Source organism: Mustelus asterias, unplaced genomic scaffold (assembly GCF_964213995.1).
Source record: "Mustelus asterias unplaced genomic scaffold, sMusAst1.hap1.1 HAP1_SCAFFOLD_2605, whole genome shotgun sequence".
Classification (NCBI taxonomy): domain Eukaryota; kingdom Metazoa; phylum Chordata; class Chondrichthyes; order Carcharhiniformes; family Triakidae; genus Mustelus; species Mustelus asterias.
This window is the reverse complement of record NW_027592550.1, coordinates 29,233-45,027: the sequence shown is the minus strand read 5'-3', so window position 1 is coordinate 45,027 and position 15,795 is coordinate 29,233. Positions and strand designations below refer to the sequence as shown.

The window sequence follows — 15,795 nt, the reverse complement described above, 5'->3', positions numbered from 1 at the left end:
AGTTTATTAACAGAAACACCTGATTCCCGCTTTCAGCGAACAATTAACGAATTATTTATTTAACCGACCAGGAGCTTTCATGAGACGAGTAACACATCGATTAAAGTAGAAATGCTGTTCAAATAAATACAAGGATCATCCATTTCCCCCAACAAAAAATAACAATCGTTTCGCCACTCTCAAAAAATATACAACCGGGTGTCTTGGCTTCGGGAAAAAAACCTTTGGAGTTCTGCCGATTCCACGTCTGTTAGCTCTTTCTGATTTGGTACCCCTTTGTTAGATAGATGGAGAGTTCTTTTCAGAGGTATTCTAAGCTGGCAGGGAGTTGCTCTTTCCCTCTCGAGGTGTTGAGGGGTGGCAGCTCCTCCTGAACCCCAGGCAGGCTGTTGAGTTCCTCTTTTTGTCACTGCGATGGCCTCACAGCTAGGTAACAAGTGCGATGGTCTCGTGATAAATGGAATCATAGAAACCCTACAGTGCAGAAGGAGGCCATTTGGCCCATCGAGTCTGCACCCACCACCATCCCAACCAGACCCTATCCCCATAACCCTATCTGGTCCCCCTAACGTGCAATTTAGCACGGCCAATCCACCCTAACCCGCACATCTTTGGACTGTGGGAGGAAACCGGAGCACCCGGAGGAAACCCACGCAGACACGAGGAGAACGTGCAAACTCCGCACAGACGGTGACCCGAGGCTGGGAATCGAACCCGGGTCCCTGGCGCTGTGAGGCAGCGGTGCTGACCCCGCTGTGCCACCCGTGCCGCCCACTATCGCCAGACTATTAATCCGGAAACTCAGCGAATGTTCTGGGGGGACACGGGTTCGAATCCCGCCCACGGCAGGTGGTGGAATTTGAATTCAATAAATAATATCTGGGATGAAGAATCTACTGATGACCCGTTGTCGGGAAAAACCCATCTGGTTCCCTTTCGGGAAGGAAATCTGCCGTCCTTACCCGGTCTGGCCTACATGTGACTCCAGAGCCACAGCAACGTGGTTGACTCTACACTGCCCTCTAAGGGGCAACTGGGGATGGGCAATAAATGCTGGACCCAGCGACGCCCGGGTCCCCCGGATGAATAAAAAGAATTATAAATATATAGTGAGAATCCACAATGTGGCTGAAACAAAATATACAAAGTTATTATAAACTGCAAAGTTATTATAAACTGCATAACCACAAATTAACTAAGTATTATAAGGTTAAACTGTACTTTCAATATTAGGACAAAGAAAATTACAGCACAGAACAGGCCCTTCGGCCCACGATGTTGTGCCGAGCTTTGTCTGAAACCCAGATCAAGCTATTTCCTCCCTATCATCCTGGTGTGCTCCATGTGCCTATCCAATAACCGCTTAAATGTTCCTAAAGTGTCTGACTCCACTATCACTGCAGGCAGTCCATTCCACACCCCAACCACTCTCTGCGTAAAGAACCTAAAAAAAAACCCAACTCAATAGGGACTTTTAAGAGACTCCTGGATGAGCACATGGGACTTAATAGGATGGAGGGTTATAAGAACATAAGAAATAGGAGCAGGAGTAGGCCATCTAGCCCCTCGAGCCTGCCCCGCCATTCAATAAGATCATGGCTGATCTGAAGTGGATCAGTTCCACTTACCCACCTGATCCCCATAACCCCTAATTCCCTTACCGATCAGGAATCCATCCATCCGCGCTTTAAACATATTCAGCGAGGTAGCCTCCACCACTTCAGTGGGCAGAGGATTCCAGAGATTCACCACCCTCTGGGAGAAGAAGTTCCTCCTCAACTCTGTCCTAAACCGACCCCCCTTTATTTTGAGGCTGTGTCCTCTAGTTTTAACTTCCTTACTAAGTGGAAAGAATCTCTCCGCCTCCACCCTATCCAGCCCCCGCATTATCTTATAAGTCTCCATAAGATCCCCCCTCATCCTTCTAAACTCCAACGAGTACAAACCCAATCTCCTCAGCCTCTCCTCATAATCCAAACCCCTCTAGGTAGGTCTAGAAGGTAGGGATATGTTCGGCACAACTTGTGGGGCCGAAGGGCCTGTTTTGTGCTGTCGTTTTTCTACGTTTCTATGTAAGAATAGCTCCTTTCACCAATTGGAAATCACAGATGTTAATAATGGCCTTGGTGACTGGGTTAGGTTTCCTTGGTAAAGGGGGAGGAACTGACAGGGGCAATGAGCTAATAATCTCCTATTCCATAAGACCATAAAACACAGGAGCAGAATTAGGCCACTCGGCCCATCGAGTCTGCTCCGCCATTCAACCATGGCTGATATTTTTCTCATCCCCATTCTCCTGCCTTTTCCCCATAACCCCTGATCCCCTTATTAATCAGGAACCTATCTATCTCTGTCTTAAAGACACTCAATGACCCAGCCTCCACAGCCTTCTGCGGCAAAGAGTTCCACAGATTCACCACTCTCTGGCTGAAGAAATTCCTCATCATTGGGGCGGCACGGTAGCACAGTGGTTAGCACTGCTGCTTCACAGCTCCAGGGTCCCGGGTTCGATTCCCGGCTCGGGTCACTGTCTGTGTGGAGTTTGCACATTCTCCTCGTGTCTGCGTGGGTTTCCTCCGGGTGCTCCGGTTTCCTCCCACAGTCCAAAGGTGTGCGGGATAGGTTGATTGGCCAGGTTAAAAAAATTGCCCCTTAGAGTCCTGGGATGCGAAGGTTAGAGGGATTAGTGGGTAAAATATGTGGGGGTAGGGCCTGGGTGGGATTGTGGTCGGTGCAGACTCGATGGGCCGAATGGCCTCCTTCTGCACTGTAGGGTTTCTAGGATTTCTATGATCTCTGTTTTAAAGGATCGTCCCTTTAGCCTGAGGTTATGTTCCCTCTGGTTCTAGTTTTTCCCACTAGTGGGAAACTAGTGGGAGGGATACAAAAGAGTGGTCTAGTTTGGACCAGGGAGCGGCGCGGGCTAATTGTTCCTGGTTTCTCGTTTCAAGGCTTCATTCTATGATCATCTTGCTGGTGCCAGTACAGAGCGAGACTGCGGATAGTTGGGAACCTGTCTCGGGGGCAGGGAATTCATATGGTGTTCGTGGAAGTGGAAATGACTAGGGTTGGGAAGCATTTTCCGATCAGGGCCATTGTGATCTCCTGGACTCGTTTCGATCGCCTCAGGGGGTCGGAGAGGAATTTCCCAGATTTTTTTTCCCCATATTGGCCCTGGGGTTTTCACTCTGGGTTTTCGCCTCTCCCTGGAGATCACATGGTCTGGAATGGGGGGGTGGGGGTGAGTTAATAGGTTGTAATGAACAAAGCATCGTAGCTGTGAGGGACAGCTCGGTGGATAGGATATTGGTATGTAGATAGGCTGGAAAATTGGGCGGGGATCCTGGATTCAGGATTCAATCCTGGACCGGGGAGCGGCGCGGGCTTGGAGGGCCGGAGGGCCTGTTCCTGTGCTGTATTGTTCTTTGTTCTTGTTCTAGTGGAAACATCCTCTCCACGTCCACTCTATCCGGGCCTCGCAGTATCCTGTAAGTTTCAATAAGATCCCCCCTCATCCTTCTAAACTCCAACGAGCACAGACCCAGAGTCCTCAACCGTTCCTCATATGAAAAGTCTTCATTCAAATGCAATGTTAACATTCATGTTGAGAGGGCTAGAATACAAGGGCAGGGATGTACTTCTGAGGCTGTATCAGGCTCTGCTCAGACCCCATTTGGAGCATCGTGAGCAGTTTTGGGCCCCGTATCTAAGGAAGGATGTGCTGGGCCTTGGAAAGGGTCCAGAGGAGGTTCACAAGAATGATCCCTGGAATGAAGAGCTTGTCGTATGAGGAACGGTTGAAGACTCTGGGTCTGTACTCATTGGAGTTTAGAAGGATGAGGGGGAGGGATCTTATTCCAGGGATCATTCTTGTGAACCTATTGACGGGTAGAACATTGTTGGCTAAGGTAACAATGTGTAATATTGTAATTGGACCCTGCAGTCTGATTGACAAGACTGGGCGGGATAGTGAAATGTTCCGAATGATATAATTTTACCTTGCAATATTATACCTTCAGTGACGGTGTGTGTCTCTGTCCTGACGCATGCATTAGCGAATAAATTCCTTTTTGTTCTTTAACTCTATACTGTATTTCGCTGTTTACATATTGGTGAAGTGAGGTTCAACGAATACAGAGCGCCCCGGGGAAAAACGTCAGAACATTTCTGATGCTTGGTCCTGGCTATAAATGTTACACCCTGTGTACGCTATGTGCCCCTGCAGTTTAAGCTTCCACACACTTACACGGAACTAGCTCTTAAAGGGGCCCCGCACTTCACAAACTCAGCTTGACCACACTCTTAGGGTTTGGGGTCTGACTCAGTTAAGCCCGGAGGCAGGGTTGCTTTTGGGTTTAAGTGTTCAGGCCGAGAAGAGGAATTTTCTGAGGTGGGGTGTCTCGTACTCAGTCGATCTCACTCAACCAATACACAGACTACGAAAGTCAGCATGTAGAACATAGAACAGTACAGCACAGAACAGGCCCTTCGGCCCACGATGTTGTGCCGACCTTCATCTGAAACCAAGATCAAGCTATCCCACTCCCTATCATCCCGGTGTGCTCCCTGTGCCTATCCAATAACCGCTTAAATGTTCCTAAAGTGTCTGACTCCACTATCACTGCAGGCAGTCCATTCCACACCCCAACCACTCTCTGCGTAAAGAACCTACCTCTGATATCCTTCCTGTATCTCCCACCACGAACCCTATAGTTATGCCCCCTTGTAATAGCTCCATCCACCCGAGGAAATAGTCTTTGAACGTTCACTCTATCTATCCCCTTCATCATTTTATAAACCTCGATTAAGTCTCCCCTCAGCCTCCTCCGCTCCAGAGAGAACAGCCCTAGCTCCCTCAACCTTTCCTCATAAGACCTACCCTCCAAACCAGGCAGCATCCTGGTAAATCTCCTCTGCACTCTTTCCAGCGCTTCCACATCCTTCTTATAGTGAGGTGACCAGAACTGCACACAATATTCCAAATGTGGTCTCACCAAGGTCCTGTACAGTTGCAGCATAACCCCACGGCTCTTAAACTCCAACCCCCTGTTAATAAAAGCTAACACACTATAGGCCTTCTTCACAGCTCTATCCACTTGAGTGGCAACCTTTAGAGATCTGTGGATATGGACCCCAAGATCTCTCTGTTCCTCCACAGTCTTCAGAACCCTACCTTTGACCCTGTAATCCACATTTAAATTAGTCCTACCAAAATGAATCACCTCACATTTATCAGGGTTAAACTCCATTTGCCATTTTTCAGCCCAGCTTTGCATCCTATGTAGTTAAAGATCGAAAAGGAATTGTATTTGCTCATGCATGATTCAGGAGAGAGAACAGCCGATGAGCTCCGTCTGTCATCTCTGCCGTAACATTACGAACGTAGGATTGTTATACTGTCCTGGACACTTCAATTCCCCGCCCAGTCTTGTCAATCAGACTGGAGGGTCCAATTACAATATTACACATTATTACCTTAGCCAATAACGTTCCACTGTCAACAGGACTGGGAGAGCATTAGTCCATATGCCCGTCCCTCGTTACCAGGAAGCCTAACTAGGTTGAACCCAGTGGATTCAAGGATCCACTAATATTTGTGTATTGGCTGAAGGAGTCATTCTTTTGCCCGAATCCCTGGACCCTCTGATCAGCCCGAGGGTGTGCACCAGACTCACTATCCAGGGGAATATGCGCTCCCGTACATACCAGACCTCCGATTAAACTTGGGTCAGGGGTCATGTTTAGGGTCAGGGGTCACGTTTGGGGTCAGGGGTCACATTGGAAGTGGGGTTACATTTGGCGTCGGGTAACGTTTAGGGTCGGGGTCATGTTCAGAGTCAGGGATCACATTTGGGGTGAGGGGTCACGTTTGGGTTCAGGGGTCATGTTTAGGGTCAGGGGTCACATTTAAAGTCAGGGGGTCGCGTGAAGGGTCAGGGGTCACGTTAAGTATCAGGCGTCATGTTTAGAGTCGGGTCACAATCAAGATCGGGGGTCATGTTTAAGGTCAGGGGTTACATTTGGGATCAGGGTTATGTTTAGGCTCAGGGATCATGTTTAGGGTCAGGGGTCACATTTAGGGTCAGGGGTCACATTTAGAGTTGATGTCACATTTCGGGTCAGGGGTCAAATATCGGGTCAGGCTTCACATTTAGGGTCAGGCCTCACATTTAGGGTCCAGATTCACGTTTAGGTTCCGGGGTCACGGTTAGGGTCAGGGGTCACGATTAGGGTCAGGGGTCACATTTAGCAGCAAGGGTCACGTTTAAGTCAGGGGTCACATTGAGGGTCAGGGGTCACATTCAGGGCCAGGGGTCACGTTGAGCATCGAGGTCACGTTTAGGGTCAGGGTTTAGCGCGTGTCAAGTTTGAACCTCAGGAGTACCCCCCACCCCTCCCTCACTGGGACACCATCCACCAGGACACCTGTGGAGGGGGGAGGTTGTGGGGGGGCGGACGGGGGGGGAGGGGTGGTGGGGGGGGCGGTGATCTGGTTTGACAGAAATAACGTATCTCTCTCCCTCACAGTCCCTCATTTATCCCGACGTGGCTGGATTCCCCCTCGGAGGTCCTGACGACAAAGTCTATTACATGCTGCAAATACACTACGATAATCCCCAAAGCCGGAGTGGTAAGGTCCCTATCCCCCAACATCCTCCAGCCCCGACACCCCCCCTCCCTATCCCCCAACCTCCTCCAGTCCCCTACACCCCCTCCCTATCCCCGAACCTCCTCCAGCCCCTACACCCCCCTCCCTATCCCCAAACCTCCTCCAGCCCCGACACCCCCCTCCCTATCCCCCAACCTCCTCCAGCCCCGACACCCCCCCTCCCTATCCCCCAACATCCTCCAGCCCCGACACCCCCTCCCTATCCCCCAACCTCCTCCAGCCCCGACACCCCCTCCCTATCCTCCAACCTCCTCCAGCACCTACACCCCCTCCCTATCCCCCTACCTCCTCCAGCCCCGACACCCCCTCCCTATCCCCGAACCTCCTCCAGCCCCGACACCCCCTCCCTATCCCCCAACCTCCTCCAGCCCCTACACCCCCTCCCTATCCCCAACACCCCCTCCCTATCCCCAACCTCCTCCAGCCCCTACACCCCCTCCCTATCCCCGAACCTCCTCCAGCCCCGACACCCCCTCCCTATCCCCCAACCTCCTCCAGCCCCTACACCCCCTCCCTATCCCCCAACCTCCTCCAGCCCCTACACCCCCTCCCTATCCCCCAACCTCCTCCAGCCCCTACACCCCCTCCCTATCCCCCAACCTCCTCCAGCCCCTACACCCCCTCCCTACCCCCAACCTCCTCCATCCCCCTAAAACCCCTCCCTATCCCCCAACCTCCTCCAGCCCTGACACCCCCTCCCTAGCCCCCACCCTCCTCCAGCCCCTACAGTCCCTCCCTATCTCCCAACCTCCTCCATCCCCCTAAAACCCCTCCCCATCCCCCAAACTCCTCCAAACCCTACACCCCCTCCCTATCCCCCAACCTCCTCCAGCCCCTACACCCCCCTCCCTATCTCTGTAACCTCCTCCAGCCCCTACACCCCTCCCTATCTCTGTAACCTCCTCCAGTCCCTACACCCCTCCCTATCTCTGTAACCTCCTCCAGTCCCCTATACCCCTCCCTATCTCTGAGACCTCCTCCAGCCCCTACACCCCCTCCGTCTCTGTAACCTCCTCCAGCCCCCTACACCCCTCCCTATCTCTGTAACCTCCTCCAGCCCCTACACCCCTCCCTATCTCTGTAACCTTCTCCAGTCCCTACACCCCTCCCTATCTCTGTAACCTCCTCCAGCCCCATACACCCCCTCCCTATCTCTGTAACCTCCTCCCTCCCCTACACCCCTCCCTATCTCTGTGACCTCCTCCAGCCCCCTATACCCCTCCCTATCTCTGTAACCTCCTCCAGTCCCAACACCCCTCCCTACCTCTGTAACCTCCTCCCGCTCGTTCATTAGTGTCAGGGGTTTGAAGTTGCGATTTTAGGTTAGGGTCGGGGTTTGGGGTCAGGGTTCAGGGTTTCGGGTCGGGTTAGAGGATAGGGTTCAGGGACAGGGGTCAGGGTCTGAGATTAGGGTCAGGGTCAGTGGTTCAGGGGTCAAAGTTCAGGGTCAGGGTTGATGGTCAGAGTTCAGGGCTCAAGGTCAGAGTTCAGGGTCAGGGGTCACTTCAGGGTTCAGAGTTAGAGTTCAGGGTCAAGGTTCAGACTTCAGGGCCAGTCGTTCAGGGTCAAGGGTCAGGGTTTAGGGTTAGGGTCAGGGTTCACGCTTCAGGGTCACGGTTCAGGGTCAAGGTTCAGGGTCTGGGTTTAGGGTCAGGGTTCAGGGTCAAGGGTCAGGGTCAAGGTTGAGACTTCAGGAATTTGGGTCAAGGTTCAGGGTTAGGGTTTGGGGTCTGGGTTTAGAATCAGGTTTCAGGATTGAGGATCAAAGTTCAGGGTTTAGGGTCAGAGGTTAGGGTCAGAGGCTAGGGTCAGGGTTCAGGATGGAGGGTCAGAGGTTAGGATCAGAGGTTAGGGTCAGGCTTCAGTATTCAGGGTCGGGGTTTAGGGTCAGGGGTCAGGTTCAGGGTTTAGGGTCAGGATTCAGGGTTACGGTTCAGGATCAAGGTTTAGGGTCAGGGTCAGTGTCAAGGTTCAGGGGTCAAAGTTCAGGAGTCAGGGTTTAGAGTCAGAGGTTAGGGTCAGGGTTAAGGGTCAAGGTTTGGGTCAGGGTTAAGGCTAAGGTCAAGGGTCAGGATTAGGGTCAAGTGTTAGGCTCAAGGGTCAGAGGTGGGTCAAAGGGGTTACTGTCAGAGGTTAGGGTCAGGGGTGAAGGTCAGAGGTCAGGGTTGCCTGATGGATATCGCTTTGAACTCTCTCGAGGGGTCGTGGACAAATCCGGATTCAGGCTACACACAACGACAAACCTCCGGAAATACGACATTGGCATTGTCTGGACCGGGGTAAAGGTCGGGGAGTTCCTGGTCCTACCTCCCAACGTGCCATCGTTCAAGACCTACGCTTACTGCGACACCAGCCCCGTGAACAAGGTAAGGCCAACCCCGACCCAGCGCCCCAGCCGGCTCCCTGCCTTTCCAGAGGCCATCCCAGAATCCCTGACGGTGCAGGAGGAGAGGCCATTCCTCCCGCACCCACCCTCCGACACAGCACCTTACCCAGAGTCACCCTCACCCGATCTCCGTAACCCCACACATTTATCCCACTAATCCCCCCCTAACACACACATCATGGACACTAAGGGACAATTTAGCACGGCCAATCCACCCAACCTGCACATCTTTGGACACTAAGGGACAATTTAGCATGGCCAATCCACCCAACCTGCACATCTTTGGACACTAAGGGACAATTTAGCACGGCCAATCCACCCAACCTGCACATCTTTGGACACTAAGGGACAATTTAGCATGGCCAATCCACCCAACCTGCACATCTTTGGACACTAAGGGACAATTTAGCATGGCCAATCCACCTAATCTACACATCTTTGGACACGAAGGGACAATTTAGCATGGCCAATCCACCCAACCCGCACATCTTTGGACACTAAGGGACAATTTAGCATGGCCAATCCCCCTAACCTGCACATCTTTGGACACTAAGGGGACAATTTAGCATGGCCAATCCACCCAACCTGCACATCTTTGGACACTAAGGGGACAATTTAGCATGGCCAATCCACCCAACCTGCACATCTTTGGACACTAAGGGACAATTTAGCATGGCCAATCCCCCTAACCTGCACATCTTTGGACACTAAGGGGACAATTTAGCATGGCCAATCCACCCAACCTGCACATCTTTGGACACTAAGGGACAATTTAGCATGGCCAATCCACCCAACCTACACATCTTTGGACACTAAGGGGCAATTTAGCATGGCCAATCCACCTAACCTACACATCTTTGGACACTAAGGGACAATTTAGCATGGCCAATCCACCTAACCTACACATCTTTGGACACTAAGGGGCAATTTAGCATGACCAATCCCCCTAACCTGCACATCTTTGGACACTAAGGGACAATTTAGCATGGCCAATCCCCCTAACCTGTACATCTTTGGACACTAAGGGGCAATTTAGCATGGCCAATCCACCCAACCTGCACATCTTTGGACACTAAGGGGCATTTTAGCATGGCCAATCCACCCAACCTACACATCTTTGGACACTAAGGGGACAATTTAGCATGGCCAATCCACCCAACCTGCACATCTTTGGACACTAAGGGACAATTTAGCATGGCCAATCCACCCAACCTGCACATCTTTGGACACTAAGGGACAATTTAGCATGGCCAATCCACCCAACCTGCACATCTTTGGACACTAAGGGGCAATTTAGCATGGCCAATCCACCCAACCTGCACATCTTTGGACACTAAGGGACAATTTAGCATGGCCAATCCACCCAACCTGGACATCTTTGGACACTAAGGGACAATTTAGCATGGCCAATCCACCCAACCTGAACATCTTTGGACACTAAGGGACAATTTAGCATGGCCAATGCTCCCAACCTGCACATCTTTGGACACTAAGGGACAATTTAGCATGGCCAATCCACCCAACCAACACATCTTTGGCCACTAAGGGACAATTTAGCATGACCAATCCCCCTAACCTGCACACCTTTGGCCAGTAAGGGACAATTTAGCATGACCAATCCACCCAACCTGTACATCTTTGGACACTAAGGGGCAATTTAGCATGGCCAATCCTCCCAACCTACACATCTTTGGCCAATAAGGGACAATTTAGCATGGCCAATCCACCCAACCTGCACATCTTTGGACACTAAGGGGGAACTTAGCATGACCAATCCATCCAACCTACACATCTTTGGACACTAAGGGGCAATTTAGCATGGCCAATCCACCCATCCTACACATCTTTGGACACTAAGGGGACAATTTAGCATGGCCAATCCACCCAACCTACACATCTTTGGACACTAAGGGGGAATTTAGCATGGCCAATCCACCCAACCTGCACATCTTTGGACACTAAGGGGGAATTTAGCATGGCCAATCCACCCAACCTGCACATCTTTGGACACTAAGGGGGAATTTAGCATGGCCAATCCACCCAACCTGCACATCTTTGGACACGAAGGGACAATTTAGCATGGCCAATCCACCCAACCTGCACATCTTTGGACACTAAGGGACAATTTAGCATGGCCAATCCACCCAACCTGGACATCTTTGGACACTAAGGGACCATTTAGCATGGCCAATCCTCCCAACCTGCACATCTTTGGACACTAAGGGACAATTTAGCATGGCCAATCCACCCAACCAACACATCTTTGGCCACTAAGGGACAATTTAGCATGACCAATCCCCCTAACCTGCACACCTTTGGCCAGTAAGGGACAATTTAGCATGACCAATCCACCCAACCTGTACATCTTTGGACACTAAGGGGCAATTTAGCATGGCCAATCCACCCAACCTACACATCTTTGGCCACTAAGGGACAATTTAGCATGGCCAATCCACCCAACCTGCACATCTTTGGACACTAAGGGGGAACTTAGCATGACCAATCCACCCAACCTACACATCTTTGGACACTAAGGGGCAATTTAGCATGACCAATCCACCCAACCTGCACATCTTTGGACACGAAGGGACAATTTAGCATGGCCAATCCACCCAACCTGCACATCTTTGGACACGAAGGGACAATTTAGCATGGCCGATCCACCCAACCTACACATCTTTGGACACTAAGGGGACAATTTAGCATGGCCAATCCACCCAACCTACACATCTTTGGACACTAAGGGACAAGTTAGCATGGCCAATCCACCTAACCTGCACATCTTTGGACACTAAGGGACAATTTAGCATGGCAATCCACTCAACCTGGACATCTTTGGACAACTGAGGGGCAATTTTTTTTGGCTAATCAAAACACTATGTATCCCAGCCTTAAGTATATATGAGTTCTCTGCCCTCTCTGTGGCGAGGAGTTCCAAATATTTGCAACTCTCCGGGAGAAGAAATTCCTCCTCATCTCAATATCAAATTGATCCAGAATTGGGGGGTCATATTTTGAGGATAAGGGGTAAACCTTTGAGGACTGAGGTGAGGAGAAATTTCTTCACCCAGAGGGTGGTGAATGTGTGGAATTCACTCCCACAGAAAGTAGTTGAGGCCAAAACGTTGTGTGAATTTGAGAAGATATTAGATATCGCTCTTGGGCGAAAGGGATCGAGGGATAGGGTGGGGGAAAGGGGGGCGATCAGGATATTGGATTTGATGATCAGCCGAGAATTCATAATGAGTGGTGGAGCAGGCTGGAAGGGCCGAATGGCCTCCTCCTGCTTCTAGTTTCTATGTTTCTACCTAAGTTGGTTGATTGGATGATTAATTTTGTTATTTCTCCCACAGCAGGTTGGTAAGAATTACACAGATATGCAAATCTTTGGCTCAATTCTTCACACACACCTCGCCGGATCTGAAATCCGTGTCTTGCAGTTCAGGTGAGGAGGAAAGTCAGGAAGTTTCTCCGTCAAGGCTTGTCTGTCACGGGACCACCTGCCCCCCCCCACCCCTAGCCCAGTATCCTCTCTGTCAACCTCCCCCTCCCCAGGTATCAGTTTTCAACGTAACTGGGAGGAGGTGGGCGAGAGAGTTAATTCCACCCTCCCCTCCCCCTTCCCGCATCCGATCAGGTTACGGGCTGCCCTAGCATACGTGCGTAACTGGGAGAAGGTGGGGCGAGAGGGTTAATTCCCCCTCCCCTGTATCCAATCGGGTTACGGGCTGCCACGCTGTATGTGTGGAACTGGGAGGAGGTGGGTGAGAGGATTAATCCTCACCCCCCCCCCCCCCTCCCCACCCTCCCCGTCTCCTGCATCCGATCAGGTTACGGGCTGCCCTAGCATACGTGCGTAACTGGGAGAAGGTGGGGCGAGAGGGTTAATTCCCCCTCCCCTGTATCCAATCGGGTTACGGGCTGCCACGCTGTATGTGTGGAACTGGGAGGAGGTGGGTGAGAGGATTAATCCTCACCCCCCCCCCCCTCCCCACCCCCACCCCTTGTCTCCTGCATCCCATCAAGTTACGGGCTGCCTGGTGTACGGGAACAAGGTGGACGAGAGGGCTAATCCCCCCATCTCCCACCGATTGGGTTACGGGCTGCCCAGTTTGTGGGTATCTGGGGTGAGGTGGGTGAGAGGGTTCTTGCACCTCCCCACCCCCACCCCACTTTCTCTCCGATAGGGGAAGGGGCTGCCCAGTGTGTGTGTGTGTGGGTGGGTGAGAGATTAATCCCCTTTCCTTCTTCTCTCCGATCAGGTTACAGGCTGCCCAGTGTGTGTGTGTGTGGGTGGGTGAGAGATTAATCCCCTTCCCTTCTCTCCGATCAGGTTACAGGCTGCCCAGTGTGTGTGTGTGTGGGTGGGTGAGAGATTAATCCCCTTCCCTTCCCTCCGATCAGGTTACAGGCTGCCCAGTGTGTGTGTGTGTGGGTGGGTGAGAGATTAATCCCCTTTCCTTCTTCTCTCCGATCAGGTTACAGGCTGCCCAGTGTGTGTGTGTGTGGGTGGGTGAGAGATTAATCCCCTTTCCTTCTTCTCTCCGATCAGGTTACAGGCTGCCCAGTGTGTGTGTGTGTGTGGGTGGGTGAGAGATTAATCCCCTTTCCTTCTTCTCTCCGATCAGGTTACAGGCTGCCCAGTGTGTGTGTGTGTGTGTGGGTGGGTGAGAGATTAATCCCCTTTCCTTCTTCTCTCCGATCAGGTTACAGGCTGCCCAGTGTGGGTGGGTGAGAGATTAATCCCCTTTCCTTCTTCTCTCCGATCAGGTTACAGGCTGCCCAGTGTGTGTGTGTGTGTGGGTGGGTGAGAGATTAATCCCCTTTCCTTCTTCTCTCCGATCAGGTTACAGGCTGCCCAGTGTGTGTGTGTGTGTGGGTGGGTGAGAGATTAATCCCCTTCCCTTCTCTCCGATCAGGTTACAGGCTGCCCAGTGTGTGTGTGTGTGGGTGGGTGAGAGATTAATCCCCTTCCCTTCCCTCCGATCAGGTTACAGGCTGCCCAGTGTGTGTGTGTGTGTGGGTGGGTGAGAGATTAATCCCCTTCCCTTCTCTCCGATCAGGTTACAGGCTGCCCAGTGTGTGTGTGTGTGGGTGGGTGAGAGATTAATCCCCTTCCCTTCTCTCCGATCAGGTTACAGGCTGCCCAGTGTGTGTGTGTGTGGGTGGGTGAGAGATTAATCCCCTTCCCTTCTTCTCTCCGATCAGGTTACAGGCTGCCCAGTGTGTGTGTGTGTGTGGGTGGGTGAGAGATTAATCCCCTTCCCTTCCCTCCGATCAGGTTACAGGCTGCCCAGTGTGTGTGTGTGTGTGTGTGGGTGGGTGAGAGATTAATCCCCTTTCCTTCTTCTCTCCGATCAGGTTACAGGCTGCCCAGTGTGTGTGTGTGTGTGGGTGGGTGAGAGATTAATCCCCTTTCCTTCTTCTCTCCGATCAGGTTACAGGCTGCCCAGTGTGTGTGTGTGTGTGGGTGGGTGAGAGATTAATCCCCTTTCCTTCTTCTCTCCGATCAGGTTACAGGCTGCCTGGTGCGTGTGTGGGTTTGGTTACGGTTGGAAGGGGTTACAGACCGATTAATGGCAGAAGGTTTTTTTTTTAAAGGTTAGTTCAGGGATCATATGGTCAGCCCAGGCTGGGAGGGCTGAGGGGCCTGTTGCTGTGCTGTACTTTTCTTTGCTCTTTGTTCTTTGTAGAGATGGGAAGCAGGTTGCAGTCATTACAGAGGACAAATATTACGATTTTAATCTTCAGGAGACACGGATACTGAGGGAGGCAGTTACTGTGCGGCGCGTGAGTAGTCCCTGTTAATTGCAATCGTGTTGCAAGTGTACCTGCTGTCGCTGAACTGTCATGTGTACCCTCGACAAGATGCACCGCAGCGACTCGCCAGGGCTCCTTCGACAGCACCTACCAAATCCCCCCACCTCGGGAAAGACAAGGGGAGGGGGAACAGCAGACACACCCACCGCCTGCAAGTTCCCCCCTCCGAGCCCCTCACACCATCCCCGACTTGGAAACATATCGGCCGTTCCTTCACTGGGGTCGGAATCCCGGAACTCCCTCCCGAACAGCGCCGTGGGTGTACCTACACCACACACGGGGACTGACTGATGTCCAATAACAATCCCAGAACTCCCTCCCTGACAGCGCTGTGGGTGTACCTACACCACACACGGGACTGACTGATGTCCAATAACAATCCTGGAACTCCCTCCCTAACAGCGCCGTGGGTGTACCTACACCACACACGGGGACTGACTGATGTCCAATAACAATCCTGGAACTCCCTCCCTAACAGCACTGTGGGTGTACCTACACCACACACGGGACTGACTGATGTCCAATAACAATCCTGGAACTCCCTCCCTAACAGCGCCGTGTGTGTACCTACACCACACACGGGGACTGACTGATGTCCAATAACAATCCTGGAACTCCCACCCTAACAGCGCCGTGGGTGTACCTACACCACACACGGGGACTGACTGATGTCCAATAACAATCCTGGAACTCCCTCCCTAACAGCACCGTGGGTGTACCTACACCACACACGGGGACTGACTGATGTCCAATAACAATCCTGGAACTCCCTCCCTAACAGCGCCGTGGGTGTACCTACACCACACACGGGGACTGACTGATGTCCAATAACAATCCCAGAACTCCCTCCCTGACAGCGCTGTGGGTGTACCTACACCACACACGGGGACTGACTGATGTCCAATAACAATCCTGGAAC

At 51.9% G+C, this 15,795-nt stretch overlaps 1 protein-coding gene across 1 annotated transcript; it reads left to right on the top strand.

Moving 5' to 3' along the window:
• The first annotated feature begins 5,319 nt into the window (after positions 1–5,319).
• LOC144489853 (DBH-like monooxygenase protein 2 homolog) lies at positions 5,320–14,669 on the top strand. Its single transcript, XM_078207689.1, has 5 exons — positions 5,320–5,382; positions 6,529–6,631; positions 8,822–9,036; positions 12,410–12,501; positions 14,570–14,669. Exons 1-5 carry the CDS (start codon positions 5,320–5,322, stop codon positions 14,631–14,633), a joined length of 537 nt encoding a protein of 178 aa, XP_078063815.1. The 3' UTR covers positions 14,634–14,669.
• The last annotated feature ends 1,126 nt before the right edge of the window (positions 14,670–15,795 follow it).

Coding starts and splice junctions, on each gene's coding strand:
- LOC144489853 (XM_078207689.1), top strand. CDS start 5,320: ATGATTCAGGAGAGAGAACAGCCGATGAGCTCCGTCTGTCATCTCTGC. Junction 5,383..6,528: donor TCTGCCGTAACATTACGAAC/GTAGGATTGTTA, acceptor TCTCCCTCACAG/TCCCTCATTTATCCCGACGT. Junction 9,037..12,409: donor ACACCAGCCCCGTGAACAAG/GTAAGGCCAACC, acceptor TTTCTCCCACAG/CAGGTTGGTAAGAATTACAC.